Here is a 16,019-nt window from a genome sequence, read left to right as displayed (position 1 = left end):
CAGCTGTACGTTTTCTTTACAAAACTGTTACGATTTTTTATTTTGCATCAACACTGTGACTTAACAAGTCACCTACCTCACCTACCTCATTTACCTCATTAATAAATATTAATTTGTTTTGAAATAGATTTCGAGACTAACATTCAATAATTTAGTCTCTATAGGTTAATGACCGGCCTTTGCTGATGAAATACGAGTGAAGGTTATACCAAATCATACCCAGGTAGCTGACGAAATCGATCGGTGCCCTCTGGCAAAAAATAAATATATAAAAAATATATTCTTAATATATATCATACGGAAACTGTTAAAAGGTTTTCGACCTTCTTATGTATTTAGACTGATTTTTTAAAAGTTAATGTCCTTTTTAGGGAGAGGACAAGGATCTCGGAGTTACGATCCTTGGAGAGTTCAGGCTATTAAACCAATAAAGATATAATTTAATGTCCGTATAATATTAGCTTGTGAGCTACATATATATAGTATATAAATTAGAAATTACCTTAACTTAACTGGGTGCTAAACCGCGAAATTTATTTAATAAGTCAGGAGTTGCAGAAACATGGATTCTTAAAAATTAAAAGTAAATAAGAATACTGGTTAACGAAGTTATGTTATTCAAATTATGTAACCATATGTGGAATTAATAACTTAACATCCTGTGTAATGACTAAGAACTAAAATATTTCAGATATGTGAATATATTACACCAAAAAAAACGTCAAAAATGTTATACTTACTTATTTTTTTAATAAACAATATTTATTTTATACGTAACTGTCTAAAATTCTTTCATAATTAAATAAGTTTTTATATACACCTACGTTTACTATGCTCGAATTATATCAACGAGAAAAACAACATCCTTTTTTATATATTAACAGTACGGACTTTGTAGAATCAATCACGTTTTTTTCTTCACCTTGGTTCTGGTAAAGCTATTTGAAATAGAACAAGGTGCACAGACTGCAGGTGCAGCGTAGGTGACTCTAGAGGCCACTTAATGTTATTTTTTAGAGCATTTATTCTGGCGGTCGAGTCTATCTTTCAGTGCCTTATCTACAAGTTCCAATACATAATTCATGTTCGACCGATTTTGACTGGGAAATGAATTGTGCATACCTAATGCGTTGTATAACCATGTCTGCTTTGCTGTATCTTGAATTTGTGTAGACGATTTTATTTATTTTTTAGATAATTTCTGCTATCGTTCATAAATGCTAAAAAATTAGAAAGTATTTTAATTTATTAGTATATATGTGTAATGTAATGTTATATAGCCTATAGCACTTCTGAAGAATGCAGCTTTCTGTAATACTACTACTAATAGTACTAATACTAATTCCGATCGTAGCATTGTACGGAATAACAAAGATGCAGCTCTGGAATGAAAGACTTTCTTAATGCTTTAATGAGTTTCGCTGTACATCTAAGTTCTTTTCTTATGGCTATTTAATAATTTACTGGAAAAAGTGGAATTGGAAAATAATGTCATAAATGTATTTAATAAACACAATGTATTTATGTAATGTATTTAATAAGCACAAAATATCTTTCTCAATAGAGCCTGCACCAGCTATGATAAATTGTTTGCTAATATTGATATTTTCAAAATTAATGATGTCAATGATTTAAAAAAAAATCTAAATAAATTGCTGTACTTGTGATTAATTTATATAACTTATGTATAATTCATTTATTGTATAGTGTAAATTGTGTATGTATTGAATTAATAAATTGATTTTCTTTTCTTAATGTAACTTGTAATTTAGTAGTTTATTTTATCTTGTGTATATTGTTTGTATCTATAAATGGTATGTGGAAACTTAATTGGATTGTGTGTCATCTTTTAAATTTGTAATGTTTGTGTATTTTGTATTCTGTGTGTTTCCCTAAAATATAAATAAATAAATAAATAAATATTCGTATAGTACAAGCGGGCGAAGGCGGCTGTCCGCTAGTGTATGACAATCATTTCAGTTAACGGTGAATAATGAAAGCTCTAAAACGTCAAGAGGTTATTTTTAATCCTAATCAACAGATTAGGAATAAAAATATTTAAAATTAGGAATAAAAATATTTAAGGAATAATAATAAGAAATCTGTTTCTTTATCCTGTTGGAAAAACAGGATAAAGAAACAGATAGAATACTGTTGTTTAAGACTGCGTATCATAGGAAAGCTCTTTGTTTTGGACAAGGGGGCAACGAGGAGGTTTTTTAAATCGTTAAATTATTATTTTTAAAATTTATATATAATAATATTATTTGTTTTTATGTACTTTTTAACAATCTGTTATTTTCTTAAAATGAAAAAAAAGGAATTTATTTATTTAGAGATATTGCTTTCATTATAGAACTCTCACAAATGCTTCAAAAACGCTATCAGTAATGAAATTTTTCATTTTTAGTCTCGATTCAACCGAGCACCATCTCATTCATATGTATTATTTTTTAACCTTTTGCTTAATAGAATTCTGAAGTATTTTGTGTGTGGAAAATATTTGAGAGCTCGTCCCTGTTGATCGGCCATTATAATTTTAAAGTTACTGTTTTATGAATTCTGTTGGCCTCGTCCGGCTCGTCGTGAATATAATATGCACAGATGTAATATATCTACTATATTTTTGTTAACCATTACCGTTTTTGTTAACCATTTAAAATTATTTTTTTTATCAATGAAATATATTTTTCCGAACTCAATTCTGGAACAAACTTAGATTAATGATATTTACAATAGGTGTATTTATTACTCATTAAAGAAGTAAATAATCAAAATATTATACGTGTAAAAAGCAGCCGCTTCGCGCTGTATTCCGCATGTAACATGCAGCTTACTGCTAAAACACTCCGCGGAATAATAATACTCAAAAACTTCAAAATAATATTTAAAATATTATATATTTTATTGAATAGAATATCTTCGAAAGTGGTACTTGAATCAATTATTTTTAGTTTAACATATCTACCGAATGTGGGCAGATAGAGATAATCTAGAATCAAATAATATCAAACGTTTTCTTAGCACATTAGGATAGCCAAAAATTCAATGGAGTTTCCACACATGTAAATCAAACATGTAGCTATCGCGTGTAGAGTCCCCGCGTGTAGAGACGTCATCCGCATTTGACATGTACTAACTTGTTACGACAGTAATCGATATATGTATACATGTATTTTTTGATGTATTATATTTTTTAAATAAATTTTAAATAAATAAAATTAAAGTCGTTTTTAACGTTAATATATATAACGTTAAAAAATACTTGTTGTGATTAATCTATTATTTTGAATTTTTTGTTTTTACCGATTAATCAATCCTTCGCTTATTCTCTATGGAAATTGGCGAAATGATTTTGTGCCCAACTGGCACGCTCGAAACGTCATAATTGATGAACTAACCAAAACCCGAGAGAGATATTATAATGACATCTCTTTGTTTTTAAATTAAAAGTTTTAGACAGACGTAAGTGGCTCCTTTGTTTTTAATAAACATATTTGAGTCATAAATGCGAATTGCAATGAAGAAAGATTGAGTAATAAGAATAAGTAATAGCTCAATGAATGTTAACAGCCTTAATAAAGATAGAGACATTATGAAAACATTTTAATAATAAGATGCAAGATTCCCATGCCCTTAAAATTTAATGATTGTTTGATGCTCTAGACTATTTTTTATATAAATATATTTAGTCTGGCTATAAGTAATGTCACAATTAAAAATAAACAAAATATTACTTTTGAATTTGGAATCTGCTTATTTCGCGGCAATATATTGTAAAATACTTTGTGATATTAAAATGGAGTGTAGTGATAAAGAGAACATTGATTGAAGAAAATTGCTTAATATGAATTAGGTATGGAGACAAATTATTTTTTTAAAATCAAGAGATTAACCAGGAATAGTCGTTTCAACAAAGACTCCGCGCCGAGTCATAAAGCTCGATCCACCTAATCTTACCCGGCCACAGACATCGTTATTGATGCCTCCAGACTCATGCACAGAATCCGCAACTCCTTAGTAAATGCTGAAGTCCGAGCTTCCGCAGGCCTCGGTCTTCGATACATTTAGATTAAGACCGCCGCCGCATCAGTTTTCCCAACAGTTTCCCAACAGTACGAGGCTTCCCCGTTCTGTTTATTTATTTTCGTAAGTATCTTAAGTTTCAAAGAGAATATATAAATTTCAAACAAAAAGCGTGATAAAGAATAACATTTATAATAAATTGTATTCCATAATATATTTTTTTATGTAAGTTGAGGCAGATCATTTGAAAGAAGCAGGTCAACCGTTATAGTACGTTGAATAAATACTCAATTTCTTTTGAAAGTATTGTAAATTGTAATCATTTACCGTTTTATATTGTAAAATAAGCTACGGTACACAAGCGTTGAGGCGCAGGCAAAGATTAAAAAAATATTAAATCATCTTCATGCACATTGTATCCCGCACATAGCAGACTAGGCGGAGGGAACCTATAGTGTTAAGAAACTCCGTTCCCCACTTTCTGGCAACTTACTTTTTTTAGAGGCAATGCTTGTTGAGTGGCGTAATTTTACGCCGAATTTTTGAATGGAATCAGAGCGAAGAAATGAAAATATTAATAAATGATAATTGATTCCCTTGAGAGGAGATCGCACCCACAACCGACGCGATGCAGTCAACCCTTTTGCCCCTGCGCTCCGAAGGCCTCTTTAAGGATTTATCATTTAAAATTAAAATTTAAAGTATAAGAGCTTGGCTTTATCCAACTCATGTCGATCATAGGTTGTTTACTGTTCAAAGCGTGTATCCAAATATGGGTACCCTAGATTAATGTACGCGTTGACCTCTTTTTTTATGAAATATTATTTGATATTGAGGCCAGTGATGGCGCAGGGGCACAAGCGTGCGGCGGTAAACGTAATAGGTATTGGGCTCGATTCGCATCCGAAGAAATTAAATCGTTATTATTTTCACTTCCTCGCTCTAGTAATGAGGCAATGAATTCCGCCACTCAACACGCAATACCTTCAGATTTTGGCGAAAAATGGACACGTCCAGGATCCCCCGGCTATGACCAGGATACTGTGTGAAGCTAAAAAAATATATTTAATGTAATAAATAGACATACTACAGATTTAAGAAATTTAAACTATAGTAAGGTAAGAATAATCTTTAATAACACTGTATAGTTCTAAAACTGACATCAGATTTTATTATTGTAATTTTTTATTGGGTTAATCTTCAAAATAATATCTTATTTTTTATACAAGTTAAATGACAACTAAATCGAACTTATCATAATTGCATTTAGGTCACAAAGTCACGTACTATACAAGATAAGGTTGATCGCAATCTGACGAGAACGTAAAATTACGCACCATTAATAATTTAAGAATGAAATGCACGTGGCGTAACCTGATAATATGTTGAGTAATAATAAATATCTATACATAAAATTAAACATTTAAATTAAATCATCTTCACGCTGTATCCCGCACACAGCAGGGTAGGCGGAGGGAACCTAGTGTTAAGACACTCCGTTCCCCACTTTCCGCCGATTTCTGGAGGCATTGCGTGTTGAGCGGCGGAACTCTACGTAGCACTGTGTCTCGACACCAGAGCGAAGAAATTAAAATATAAATTTAAATAAATATTTTATTTCGTAATATTATATGTAAGTTAATACATTATTGTATTGAATGAGTTTTTGGCGATTGTTGTCAAAAGTTTAAGTGGTGGAAGGCGCCCGCCCGTAAGTTTCGGCATTTCGAATATCCAACGCCCAGTTCAGAACGTGGGGGCGATCGGAGTGCGCGATTTGTGATCTCGTCGATTAGTTTTCCAAACGCTGAAAATTTTCTTTCATTAGAATTATACTCTAAAGTTTAATTTAATGTTATAATTTCGAAATACTATAAACTTATTCAAAAACCATATGTAGTTTAAAAACAAAATAAAATGTCAAATTATTTATATTAAATTTAAGTAATATAATCATGGTAAAAGCTATAGTGATATTTTTTTTATTATACCTCGATGTATGTAGAGCGGTTCCTGAAGAATCATTACTAAAAGAAATCCCCGCGTCCGTCGTCCAAGTAAATGATCTAGCGGAAGCTGTCTGCAGCGAACTGTTTTTCGACGCATCGGTAAGTGTTCGGCCTACTGTTATATATATATTTTTAATTTATTACATAGATTAGATGGCCATATATAAAAAGCAAGTCATCTTCGTATAATCTTGCGACTGATGGCAGATTTATATACCAAGAAAAAAAATCATAAATTATATTTCTTTAAATATAAAATATATTTCTTATTACTGACAAAGAATTGCTAGATTTTTCTCAGAGGAAATATTCCACGACATATTCCTCATTTTAATAATAATTCAAATATATTTTTTAAACTTTATAAATATTAAAAAGTAAAAATATACCTTGACTATGATATTTCCCTAGCGGGGAAGTTAGACTGTCAGAGAGAATCGAAAGCCAAGCGCTATGGTCTTTACTCTCTTTTCTCTCTTCCACTGTCATCAACTTCTTTAAAAATGTTTTCCTTGCTTCGGGTGGTCCTCAAGCTTTTAACGTGACCTTCCTACGTGATGTTTTACATTTTTCTTTAGCTGTATGCTGTATCCCGAAAATAGAAGGGTGGGCAGAGGAAGTCTAGTGTTACACTCTACTTCCCATTTTCTGCCAAATTCCGGAGGCACTGCGTGTTGAGTGGAGGAATTCAATGCTTTGCCTCGACACTAAGAAATGAAAATACTAAATATTTAATTTCCTCGAGAAAGTAAAAACTTCAAGATTTCTACTTAGTAATTTAATTTACCTTTTGAAATGCAAGTATTTTTAATAGTTTGTATATAAAGTCCTTTTGTCTTTGACTATATATTATTGTAAGATATATATCGCTACGTCTCTTTATTGAATATATGAGAAAAAAAATTGTGATAAATAACTACAAAAATCGTATTAGAAAGTAAAAAATCGTAGAAAAATATTTTTTCTTTTAAACCTTACGTCCTTATCGTTTTTGTCAAATAATTTAAATAATTCGTAACTCTAGTTTTTAATATTGAAACAGTTGTCCCTAATCTGTTTTCCTACACCGGCGGTCAGCTTTACTAAGTTATCATTTTGGCAATAGGCTTTAGCCGATAATATAATCCACCAACAGCTTAATCTAAATAATAGGTAATGATGTCTTTTTTGCGTTATTTTTATATTTTCATATAGTTTGATGGGGACATATTATATTTTTAAAAAAAATCTAAATAAATCAGCTTCACGCTGTATCCCGCACACAGCAGGATAGGCAGAGGGAGGGAACCTAGTGTTCCCCACTTACCACCGACTATTGGAGGCATTGCGTGTTGGACCACAACGTAACTTTTAGTAGCATCGGCTTCCTTAGCATCACCACCTCTATTATAGTCAAAACCTAGGGCTAGGCTTAAAAAAAGGAGTGGGCCAGATGGTGCTTACTTTCCTTTGCTATTCTTCAGAATAAAATGCCCCGAAAAATAAATATTTAAAACTAAGGAAAAATCCTCCTATCGCAGAAAATAAATCTTGATACGCCCATGGTCGAAACAAAATCAATGAAATAATTCAAAAATTCCTGGTTCCCGGGGCCTGGAGCAGGGATACCTTTTATCGTGTATATTCCACATCGGATGTTGATAAACAGGTCATAAAATATGGCAATGAGGCAATCGCTCAAATTCGAAGTCCGTCACCGGCGGCTCGTAAACAGTATATGGCCCTTATAATTAACTATTTAATAGTAGTGTTTCTAAACATGAACGTTTAATTGCAAATTCATTTTTATTCTTTGATTTTTTCCAGTTTCCTGCAGCTATTTTGTCTTCAAGGCCTCGCTTTGCATTTACAACGTAGGGCTTATCATAAGACACTCACAGTGTTTAGACACTAAAGCCCGTATTTATAAATCGCTCTCAAGTCAGGATCGATCTTGACATGCCGTTTTCATTCATATACGTAATTTATGAATGAAACTACTAAAATACGGACCTAACCTCTAACCTTTTCGACTGAATTAAGTGGTTAAAAAGTTGGCGCCGGCCGTAGATTTACCCTATCAGGAAATTAATAATAATTATAAAAATAATAATTTCGATTAGTGAGTGGGTCCACGATCATCTGTAACAATAAGATTTAATTTTTAAGCTTATATTTAAAATATTATTTACGTAATATTTAATTAATAATTTATCCTTTATAGGAGGCACGTCAAAATAAATGCAGAACACATTTTTTAAGTAAGTTTCTTAAGTAATTATATCATAAACATGGCTTTATATATTAAATAAAAAAAAAAATTAAATGAAAATTCCTATTAAATATCTACTATATTTTAAATATCTATATACTTACTATATTTTCCGTAATATTTTCAGGTCATACACATAGTATATATCCATCATCTAAAATAGATATAAAATGTCAAGCGGACCGCAAAGTATCATTAGTAGTAGCGCCTTCAAAATATATGCAGCTTATTGCAATGGTCAGCGACGATTACGTTAATATACCCGTAAGTAATATTTAGTCATATTTTCATTATATAATAATTTAATTACTATTTACTAATATTTTCATTTCTTCGCTCTGGCACCAAGGCTAAAGCCCGACGTTTAGTTCTGCCACTCAGTACGCAATGCCTTGAAAAATTCGGCGGAAATTGAACGGAGTGTCTTAACACTACATTCGCTCTGCCTGCCCTGTTGTGTGCGGAAAACACCGTGAAGCTGACAATAGTGATAACTTATTTAAAAAAAATATTATCAAGTAAAACAGATTTTATTTTATATTTTCAGATTGAATTTACTATAATCAATCCTGATATAGACAAAGCAGTACTTTATCCTCAGCCAGGAAACTACACATTTTGGACGACCATTCTTAATGAAATCGGAGCTCCTTCCCTATGGAAACGTGGACCTCTCATCAGAAAAGTCGGTCTTCAAAAGGAACATAAATTATATGATATTAATATAGAATTTTTAAAACCCTACAACGAAAACCATGAATTTCTAGTAACGGCAAAAGTGACATGGAGTCCTGTTGATCGTAAGTATATTGTTATATACTTTTTATTAAAATGTAAACGCACTAGAGGTACTGGCTCTCATTTCGCCATAATTTTATAAATAAAAAACATAAAAGTAATGATTAGATAAATAACCACAGACACTATTATAAAACAGACAGTGGACGAGGCGAAACATGTATGCAGAGACCGTAGCGTTTGGCTCTCCGTTCTCTCTGACTACCCCGCTAGGGATACAACGGGAAGCTAACTTAAGTTACTATTATAATATTTAAAATATCAAGCAATTTTAATATTTTTCAGCCGCTGACACGTTTACAGTGATAAATAGTTGCAACAAAAAGACTCAAGGAGATATTTTTTACAGACACATTGAAGTAAGTATTTTTATATAGAAAAGTAATCATTTTTTATAGTAACCCAATAAAGGCGAATTGATTTCATTGCCTGTGTATATTAAAACAAATTGGCTTCATAAAAGAAATCGTTTTATGATTAATATTTAAGCATAATTTAGAAAAAAAAATATTCCGTGAGGCTAGCCGCGTAAACGTGAAAAGTTGTTCGAGTCGCACTCGAGGAAATGAAATATGTAGTAATAATATTTTCATTTCTTTGTTTTGGAGTCAAGGCAAAGCGCGACGTGGACTTCCACCACTCGACACGCAGTGCCTCCAAAATTCGGCGGAAAAATGGGAAATGGAGTGTCTTAACACTAGGTTACCTCTGCTTGCCCTACTGTGTGCGAGATGTAGCGTAACGATATAATATTATAAAATAATTACTTTCTTTCAGCCATGCGACGATCGCCGAGTTGTTTTAAAAAGATTACTTCTCAATGATAAATGCACTTTTATAATAAACGGCACATACGGAATCACCAAGAAAACATATCAAACACCGCCATGCAATCACCAAGGATGTGTTCCAGGTAGGTTTCAGGTACCAAGAGCATTAGGTTTCCAGGTCTCTTATAATAACATTTTCTTTTGAAAAACTTGTAAAACGTTATATGATCTCAAAAAAGAACGAAACTTGTGTTTAGATAAGTAATAAATATTTATATGTGTTATTCCAACACGTATTTCTAAATTTAATGTGGTCTAATTTAACTTTAGGATTTCTGTTAATATTTGACAATTTTTAAATTAGATAAAGATTTTCTGTATATTTTTTAGACACAGCTCAGAATTTGACGCTAAATGCTGATTGGGATGAAGATGAAGAGATGTGGCTAGTACAAGTGAACTGGAGTAAGCCAATACGCACGCCCGCGCACTATAACGTCACTTTGCGCACCAATGTTCTCCGCCGAAGTGTGAAGGTTTCTGGTGTAGGTATTATTAATATTTTATTTATTTATTTATTTAATTATTTATTACACCAAGACGATACAACATATAAAAATAATAATGAAAAATAACATTTTGGTGTAAAGGCGGCCTTACCACCACAGGTAATCTCTACCAGGCAACCTTTACCATCGAAAATCAGAAGACGCAATGAAAGTGGTTGGTGTACAAATGATATGAGAACAGACAATTGGAGAGACCATATATTCTCACAATTAAACAAATTTAGTAAAAACGGAAAAAAAAATACAATTAATATTATGTTAAGCGATGAGTTATGTTATAGATATTCTTATTATAAGTGACAAATATACCAATAGAAAACTTAAACTTGTATTTTTTTAATTTTCAGAACGTAACAAATGTAGAGTTCAGGCGAGTGAAAGGTGAAGGGTTTTATAACGTGTCCGTCGTAGCGCACGCCGGCGACCGCACGTCCCACACCAGTGCGCGCGACTTGTTCACACGTTCGTAATTATCTTAACAAAAATATTAACATTAACATTAACTAAAACAAATACTAACGTTCGGAAATAAATCTTATTTACTATATAATAAAAAAAAACTTTTTTTTTAATAAAAGATATACTCTATAAGTTGCGAATTTAACGATTTCTTGATCACCCTGGTTTTTGCCATAGCTCGTCACATTTCACCTTTGATTTTTGTAAAAGTGACGGTTGTGAATTCGATTCCCACTCGGAGGAATTAAATATTGAACATCTCATCATTTCCTCTCGCTCTATTCTATTTAATTTAATGAAATATTAATTTTCTTCTCAATAATTTAACAAAAAATCTTTTTTTATTGCAGGTCAAGAACAAGCTTCGGTTTCTCTTGGAGTGTTGGTTGGAGCATGGTCGGCAGCGTTGGTAGTTGTTTTTGCACTATCAGTGGCCATATTCTGTTGGAGACGCCATTTAAATATGAGAAATTCAAATAATTATTATAGGGTAATTTCAGCTTATATTACATTTATTCTCTACCTTTTTCTGAAAGCCTACTGGATAAACATTGTACCTATCGGATAATAATTATATTATAAAAAGAAATTGAGGCCAGTTATGGCGCAGGGGCATAAGCGAGTGACTGTAAGTGTTACAGGTTTTGGCTTTGATTCCGACTCGAGATAATGAAATATTTAATATTTTGATTTCCTCACAAGAGTGATGAGGCAAATCGCAGCAAACGCAAGTATCATAATGGGAATCTTATGTACGGGATACAGCGTGAAACTACAGAAAAATATATATATAATTAAATCCAAAAACGGCTAGTAATTTACCAAAATATGTTAATTATTCTTTAACATTAAAAGTCTAAATTAAGCATAAAGCTTGGGTAAAAATTGTATTGGTTTATTATTCGTAACTTTATTCACTAATATTGTTATATAATTGTTTTTCTAAATATTTATTAAATTAATATTTTTACATGTAGTCTACGATGTTGAAGATACCCCAAGATGATAGCGAAGTGGGCTTTCCGGAGGGTGTGGAGGATCAGTGGGAAGTGCGGCCGGAGCGGCTACTGCTGCACGAGGTCATCGGCGAGGGCGCCTTCGGTGTTGTTCGCCGGGGGACTTTCGCGCCTACCAACAAAGACGTCGCAGTCAAAATGCTTAAAGGTATTTTTTGGATTTAATTATATTTTCCGTCTAATTTACGTATAATTTTGTTCTAATTTATGTATAATTTTCGTCTAATTTACGTATAATTTTCGTCAAATTTTCAATGGTGCCTAATACTTAGCGGATATTTTTATAGTCCCAAAAAATCCCATTTATCGTATCGCCAGTCTTTCGGAACACTCCCCTTTCAGCCGCGCCCAGTATCAGTATATTGGGCCTTAATGTTTCGAGTGACTGCCAGTATCGCGATCACCTGGAAAGCAAGGCCAAGTTGGCCTCGAAGAAACTGGGGGTCATCAATAGAGCGAGATGGTACTTCACGCCAAAACACCGATTGGCCCTATATAGGGCCCAGGTTCGGCCTCATATGGAGTACTGTTCTCATCTCTGGGCTGGTGCACCCCAGTATCAGCTTGACCCATTTGATCGCATACAACGTAGAGCCGTTCGAATCATTAAGGACCCAATGTGCTGTGAAAGGCTTGACACTTTGGGTCTGCGTAGAGACGTCTCCTCGCTGTGCGTTCTCTATCGCATTTTTCAAGGTGAGTGTTCCGAGGAACTGTTCGACCTGTTACCTGCCGCCGAATTTTCCAACCGCACAGTACGTCACAAACTTAAATACCATCCACACCACCTGGATACGTGGCACTCCACTACTGTGCGGTTTCGTAGAAATTTCCTTCCACGCGCCACCGAACTGTGGAATGGCCTACCCGCGGCAGTGTTTCCAGGTCGGTACGATATGGGTACCTTCAAGAAGCGCGTCTATCTCCACCTCAAAGGCCGGCAACGCACCTGTAGCTCCTCCGGTGCTGCACGGGGTCGTGGGCGGCGGTGATCATCATCAGGTGACCCGAACGCTCGTTTGCCTTGTCCTTTTTCCATAAAAAAAAATTATATATATATTATATTAGATGGCGCTGGAAAAATATACGTAATTATGACAATTTTTGACTTTCGCTTACTTAACTATACAATATTAAGTAGGTACATCTGTAAAAATATATATTAGATAAACAATACATTTATTGAACGCATGATCGCAAAAATCATTAAGATATCTATATTACAATGATTCGATAAAATATAATTGGGTATAATAATAAACTTGATTTGTAACCTACCTATATTTATGTACAAAAGCAGAATTACAAAAATATGATTCAAGTATGTGCACTACTATTAAACCTATAATTTTATATAAATATTTATTATATAGAAGAAATAATAAGTAAATATTTATACAAAAGTCCAGATGTGGCGCCACGACCATGATGCTGTCGTGTGGTTTGTGGATTCGATTACCACTTGAGGAAATGAAATATTTAATATTTTCCTTTCTTCGCTCTGGTGTTGAGTTCCGCCACTTAGCACGTAATGCCAGCATAATTCGGCGGAAAGTCGGCAGCGACTTAATACTAGGCTCCCTCTGTATATCCTGCTACTAACGGGATAGGTACAGTGTGAAACTGAAAAAAAAAACGAATAAATAAAAAATATTGTCAGTATTCTAACGTATGGCCACTGGTCGGCCAGATTTTCCGACAGTGGACGAAATCCGTTCGTTCCGCGCGGAGATGGAGCTGATGAAGAGCGTGGGCGCGCACGCGCACGTGGTCAGCCTGCTCGCGTGCTACAGCGGCCGACGACCGCTTATCGTGGTAGAGTACTGCAGCCGCGGGGACCTGCTCTCCTACTTGAGGTATATTTCTTAGTTTCTGGAGATTAAGATGTCCTAGATAACTTATTAAAATTGGACACCTCCAGATTATGTTTTCGATTTTTTTTTGCAAAGTGTAAATGTTCTAGTGCGAAGTTCTTAATGCATTACATTATGAAGATATTAGTTTTATGTACATAGGTTATTTGCTTATCTCACTCTCGTAATTAAATATTATGTTTTTTTTATTAGATGCTCATGGGACCTAATGCTGTCGCGACGAAATGCAAAATATTACAATAACAATAAAGAAAGTATTAACTATAGAAATGATATTTTTAAAAATAAACCAACAGACATAAAATTTGCTGCAAACCGTCTCTATGATCTGCAAGGAGTTTGCGATACGGAATTAACGTTATTGGATCTCCTTTCGCTGTGCCGACAAATCGCTATGGGTATGGAGTTCCTTGCGTCAAATCGCGTTATTCACAGAGACTTAGCTGCTAGAAATATATTAGTCACTGGAGACAGAACATTAAAAATTGCAGATTTTGGTCTATCTAGAGATATTTACCAAGAAAATCAATACAAACAGAAAGGCAACGGCAAAATGCCGGTTAAATGGATGGCCTTAGAATCCTTAACGCACCGAATTTATACAACGCAGAGTGATGTGTAAGTTTTGAAAAATAATATTTAATCTGTCATTATTAAGTCATTGATTTTATTTGTAATCCTTAAATACCTTAATCATTTAGCTCTACGAAGTATTATATTAATTATGTCAAACTAGTTAGCTAGTCCGTGCCTCATTTTTCTCAATTTTCGAGACATTGTGTCGCGTGTTGAGTTTTTGACCAAACTCTCGCGCTTTTTTGTCTCTGCGACACGACGGTGTTAATTATAACAAATTCATTAAAATAAATTTTGAAAACTTTAATGATACATCATATTCTACCTGAAAAAGTCCACACTAAGAAAACACATATAAAACCAAGAATATTTCCAGGTGGTCGTTCGGCGTGGTAGTGTGGGAGGTGGTGACGGTGGGCGGGGCGCCGTACGCGGGGCTGAGCGCCGCGCGCCTGCCGCGCCTTCTCGCCGCCGGCTACCGCATGCCGCGCCCGCCCAACTGCAGTGCCGCACTGTGAGTCAATTATATTTAAGTTTTAAGGTTTCCTAGCTTTTTTTGAAATAAGGTTGTTTTGGGCAAAGATAATAGTAACAAAATACATTATATTAAATCATCTTCCTGCTGTATCCCGCACACAATAGGGTAGGCAGTGTTAAGACACTCCGTTCCCCACTTTCTGCCGAATTCTGGAGGCATTGCATGTTGAGTGGCCGAACTCAAAACGCCGCGCTTTACGACACTGAGGAAATGAAAATATTAAATCATTCTTCACCTTAGTAGGAATCGAACTCACAACCCCTGCACGACGACAGCCATAATAATGTTATCTAAATGAGCTATTTTAATTTAACATTTCAGATACGAAGTAATGCTATCCTGCTGGAGCTCGCGTCCTCGAGCGCGCCCCACGTTCAGCCAGCTGCACGCCAAGATGGACGAGCTGCTGTGCGCGTGCGCCGACCACTACCTGTCGCTGGCGGTGCCCGCCGACGTGCCCGACGCGCCTGAAACCCGCCCTAACCCTTATAGATACGTGCGCATGCTTATAAGGTCGGTACTTTTGTGTCTTTGCTCTAGTCTAGTATATATGTTTTTGAAAACATTTTTTTCTTGATATATTGGGTTATGAGATAAGAAACAGTACGGTGAATTTTATCAATGAATTGGAATAAACAATATCGTACCGTAGTCTCTGCCGAATTCACTTGTGCCTTGTGCCCAGGCTCCAAGACTACCCTCACATTAATATTAGTCTTATTTAATATTTTGTTTGTTATAGAGGGAGACGGAAACGATCTAAGAGTTACGAGCGTCCGTTAGCGGCGCCCACCAACCATTACACCGACCAACCCGTCGTCAACCCTTCTTGAACAAAATTTAATTAATGATTTTACGAACTGAACAGCCATATTACATATATTACATGGGCGTAGGAACAGGAGAGGACGGGTGGTCCTTGCCCACCCTAGAATAGTCTGGTTCCCACCGACCTCAGAAATTTTACTAACAAAAAATTTTCCCCGAAAAATAAAAAAAAATCATATCTGTTTAAAGATAAAATCCAACCCTCCTTCCCCAGAAAATATCTCTAGATACGCTAATGCATAAATGTTACGATTATTTTGATATTCGATTTGCATCAAAAATGCCCAACTAGAGCTAAGTGTGTA

At 34.4% G+C, this 16,019-nt stretch overlaps 1 protein-coding gene across 1 annotated transcript; it reads left to right on the top strand.

Moving 5' to 3' along the window:
- Nucleotides 1–5,981: 5,981 nt before the first annotated feature.
- LOC146531928 (tyrosine-protein kinase receptor torso-like) lies at nucleotides 5,982–15,756 on the top strand. The gene is made up of 15 exons (XM_085197738.1): nucleotides 5,982–6,134; nucleotides 8,239–8,275; nucleotides 8,414–8,550; nucleotides 8,834–9,086; nucleotides 9,370–9,443; nucleotides 9,862–9,997; nucleotides 10,245–10,399; nucleotides 10,771–10,885; nucleotides 11,233–11,372; nucleotides 11,860–12,046; nucleotides 13,589–13,754; nucleotides 13,965–14,390; nucleotides 14,725–14,862; nucleotides 15,208–15,399; nucleotides 15,629–15,756. The coding sequence occupies exons 1-15, from the start codon at nucleotides 5,982–5,984 to the stop codon at nucleotides 15,717–15,719; spliced, it is 2,400 nt and encodes a 799-aa protein (XP_085053864.1). The 3' UTR covers nucleotides 15,720–15,756.
- The last annotated feature ends 263 nt before the right edge of the window (nucleotides 15,757–16,019 follow it).

Source organism: Heliconius melpomene, chromosome 14 (genome assembly GCF_056956725.1).
Source record: "Heliconius melpomene rosina isolate 202511_hmr_F chromosome 14, ASM5695672v1, whole genome shotgun sequence".
Classification (NCBI taxonomy): domain Eukaryota; kingdom Metazoa; phylum Arthropoda; class Insecta; order Lepidoptera; family Nymphalidae; genus Heliconius; species Heliconius melpomene.
The sequence above is the reverse complement of the archived record's forward strand: the minus strand, read 5'-3'. Positions and strand labels throughout refer to the sequence as shown.

Bases quoted from the DNA above. Each gene is read 5' to 3' on its own strand.
- LOC146531928 (XM_085197738.1), top strand. From the start codon at position 5,982: ATGGTAAAAGCTATAGTGATATTTTTTTTATTATACCTCGATGTATGT. The intron at 9,087-9,369 runs GTAAGTATATTG...AATATTTTTCAG, and splicing joins GACATGGAGTCCTGTTGATC to CCGCTGACACGTTTACAGTG. The intron at 10,886-11,232 runs GTTCGTAATTAT...TTTTTATTGCAG, and splicing joins TGCGCGCGACTTGTTCACAC to GTCAAGAACAAGCTTCGGTT.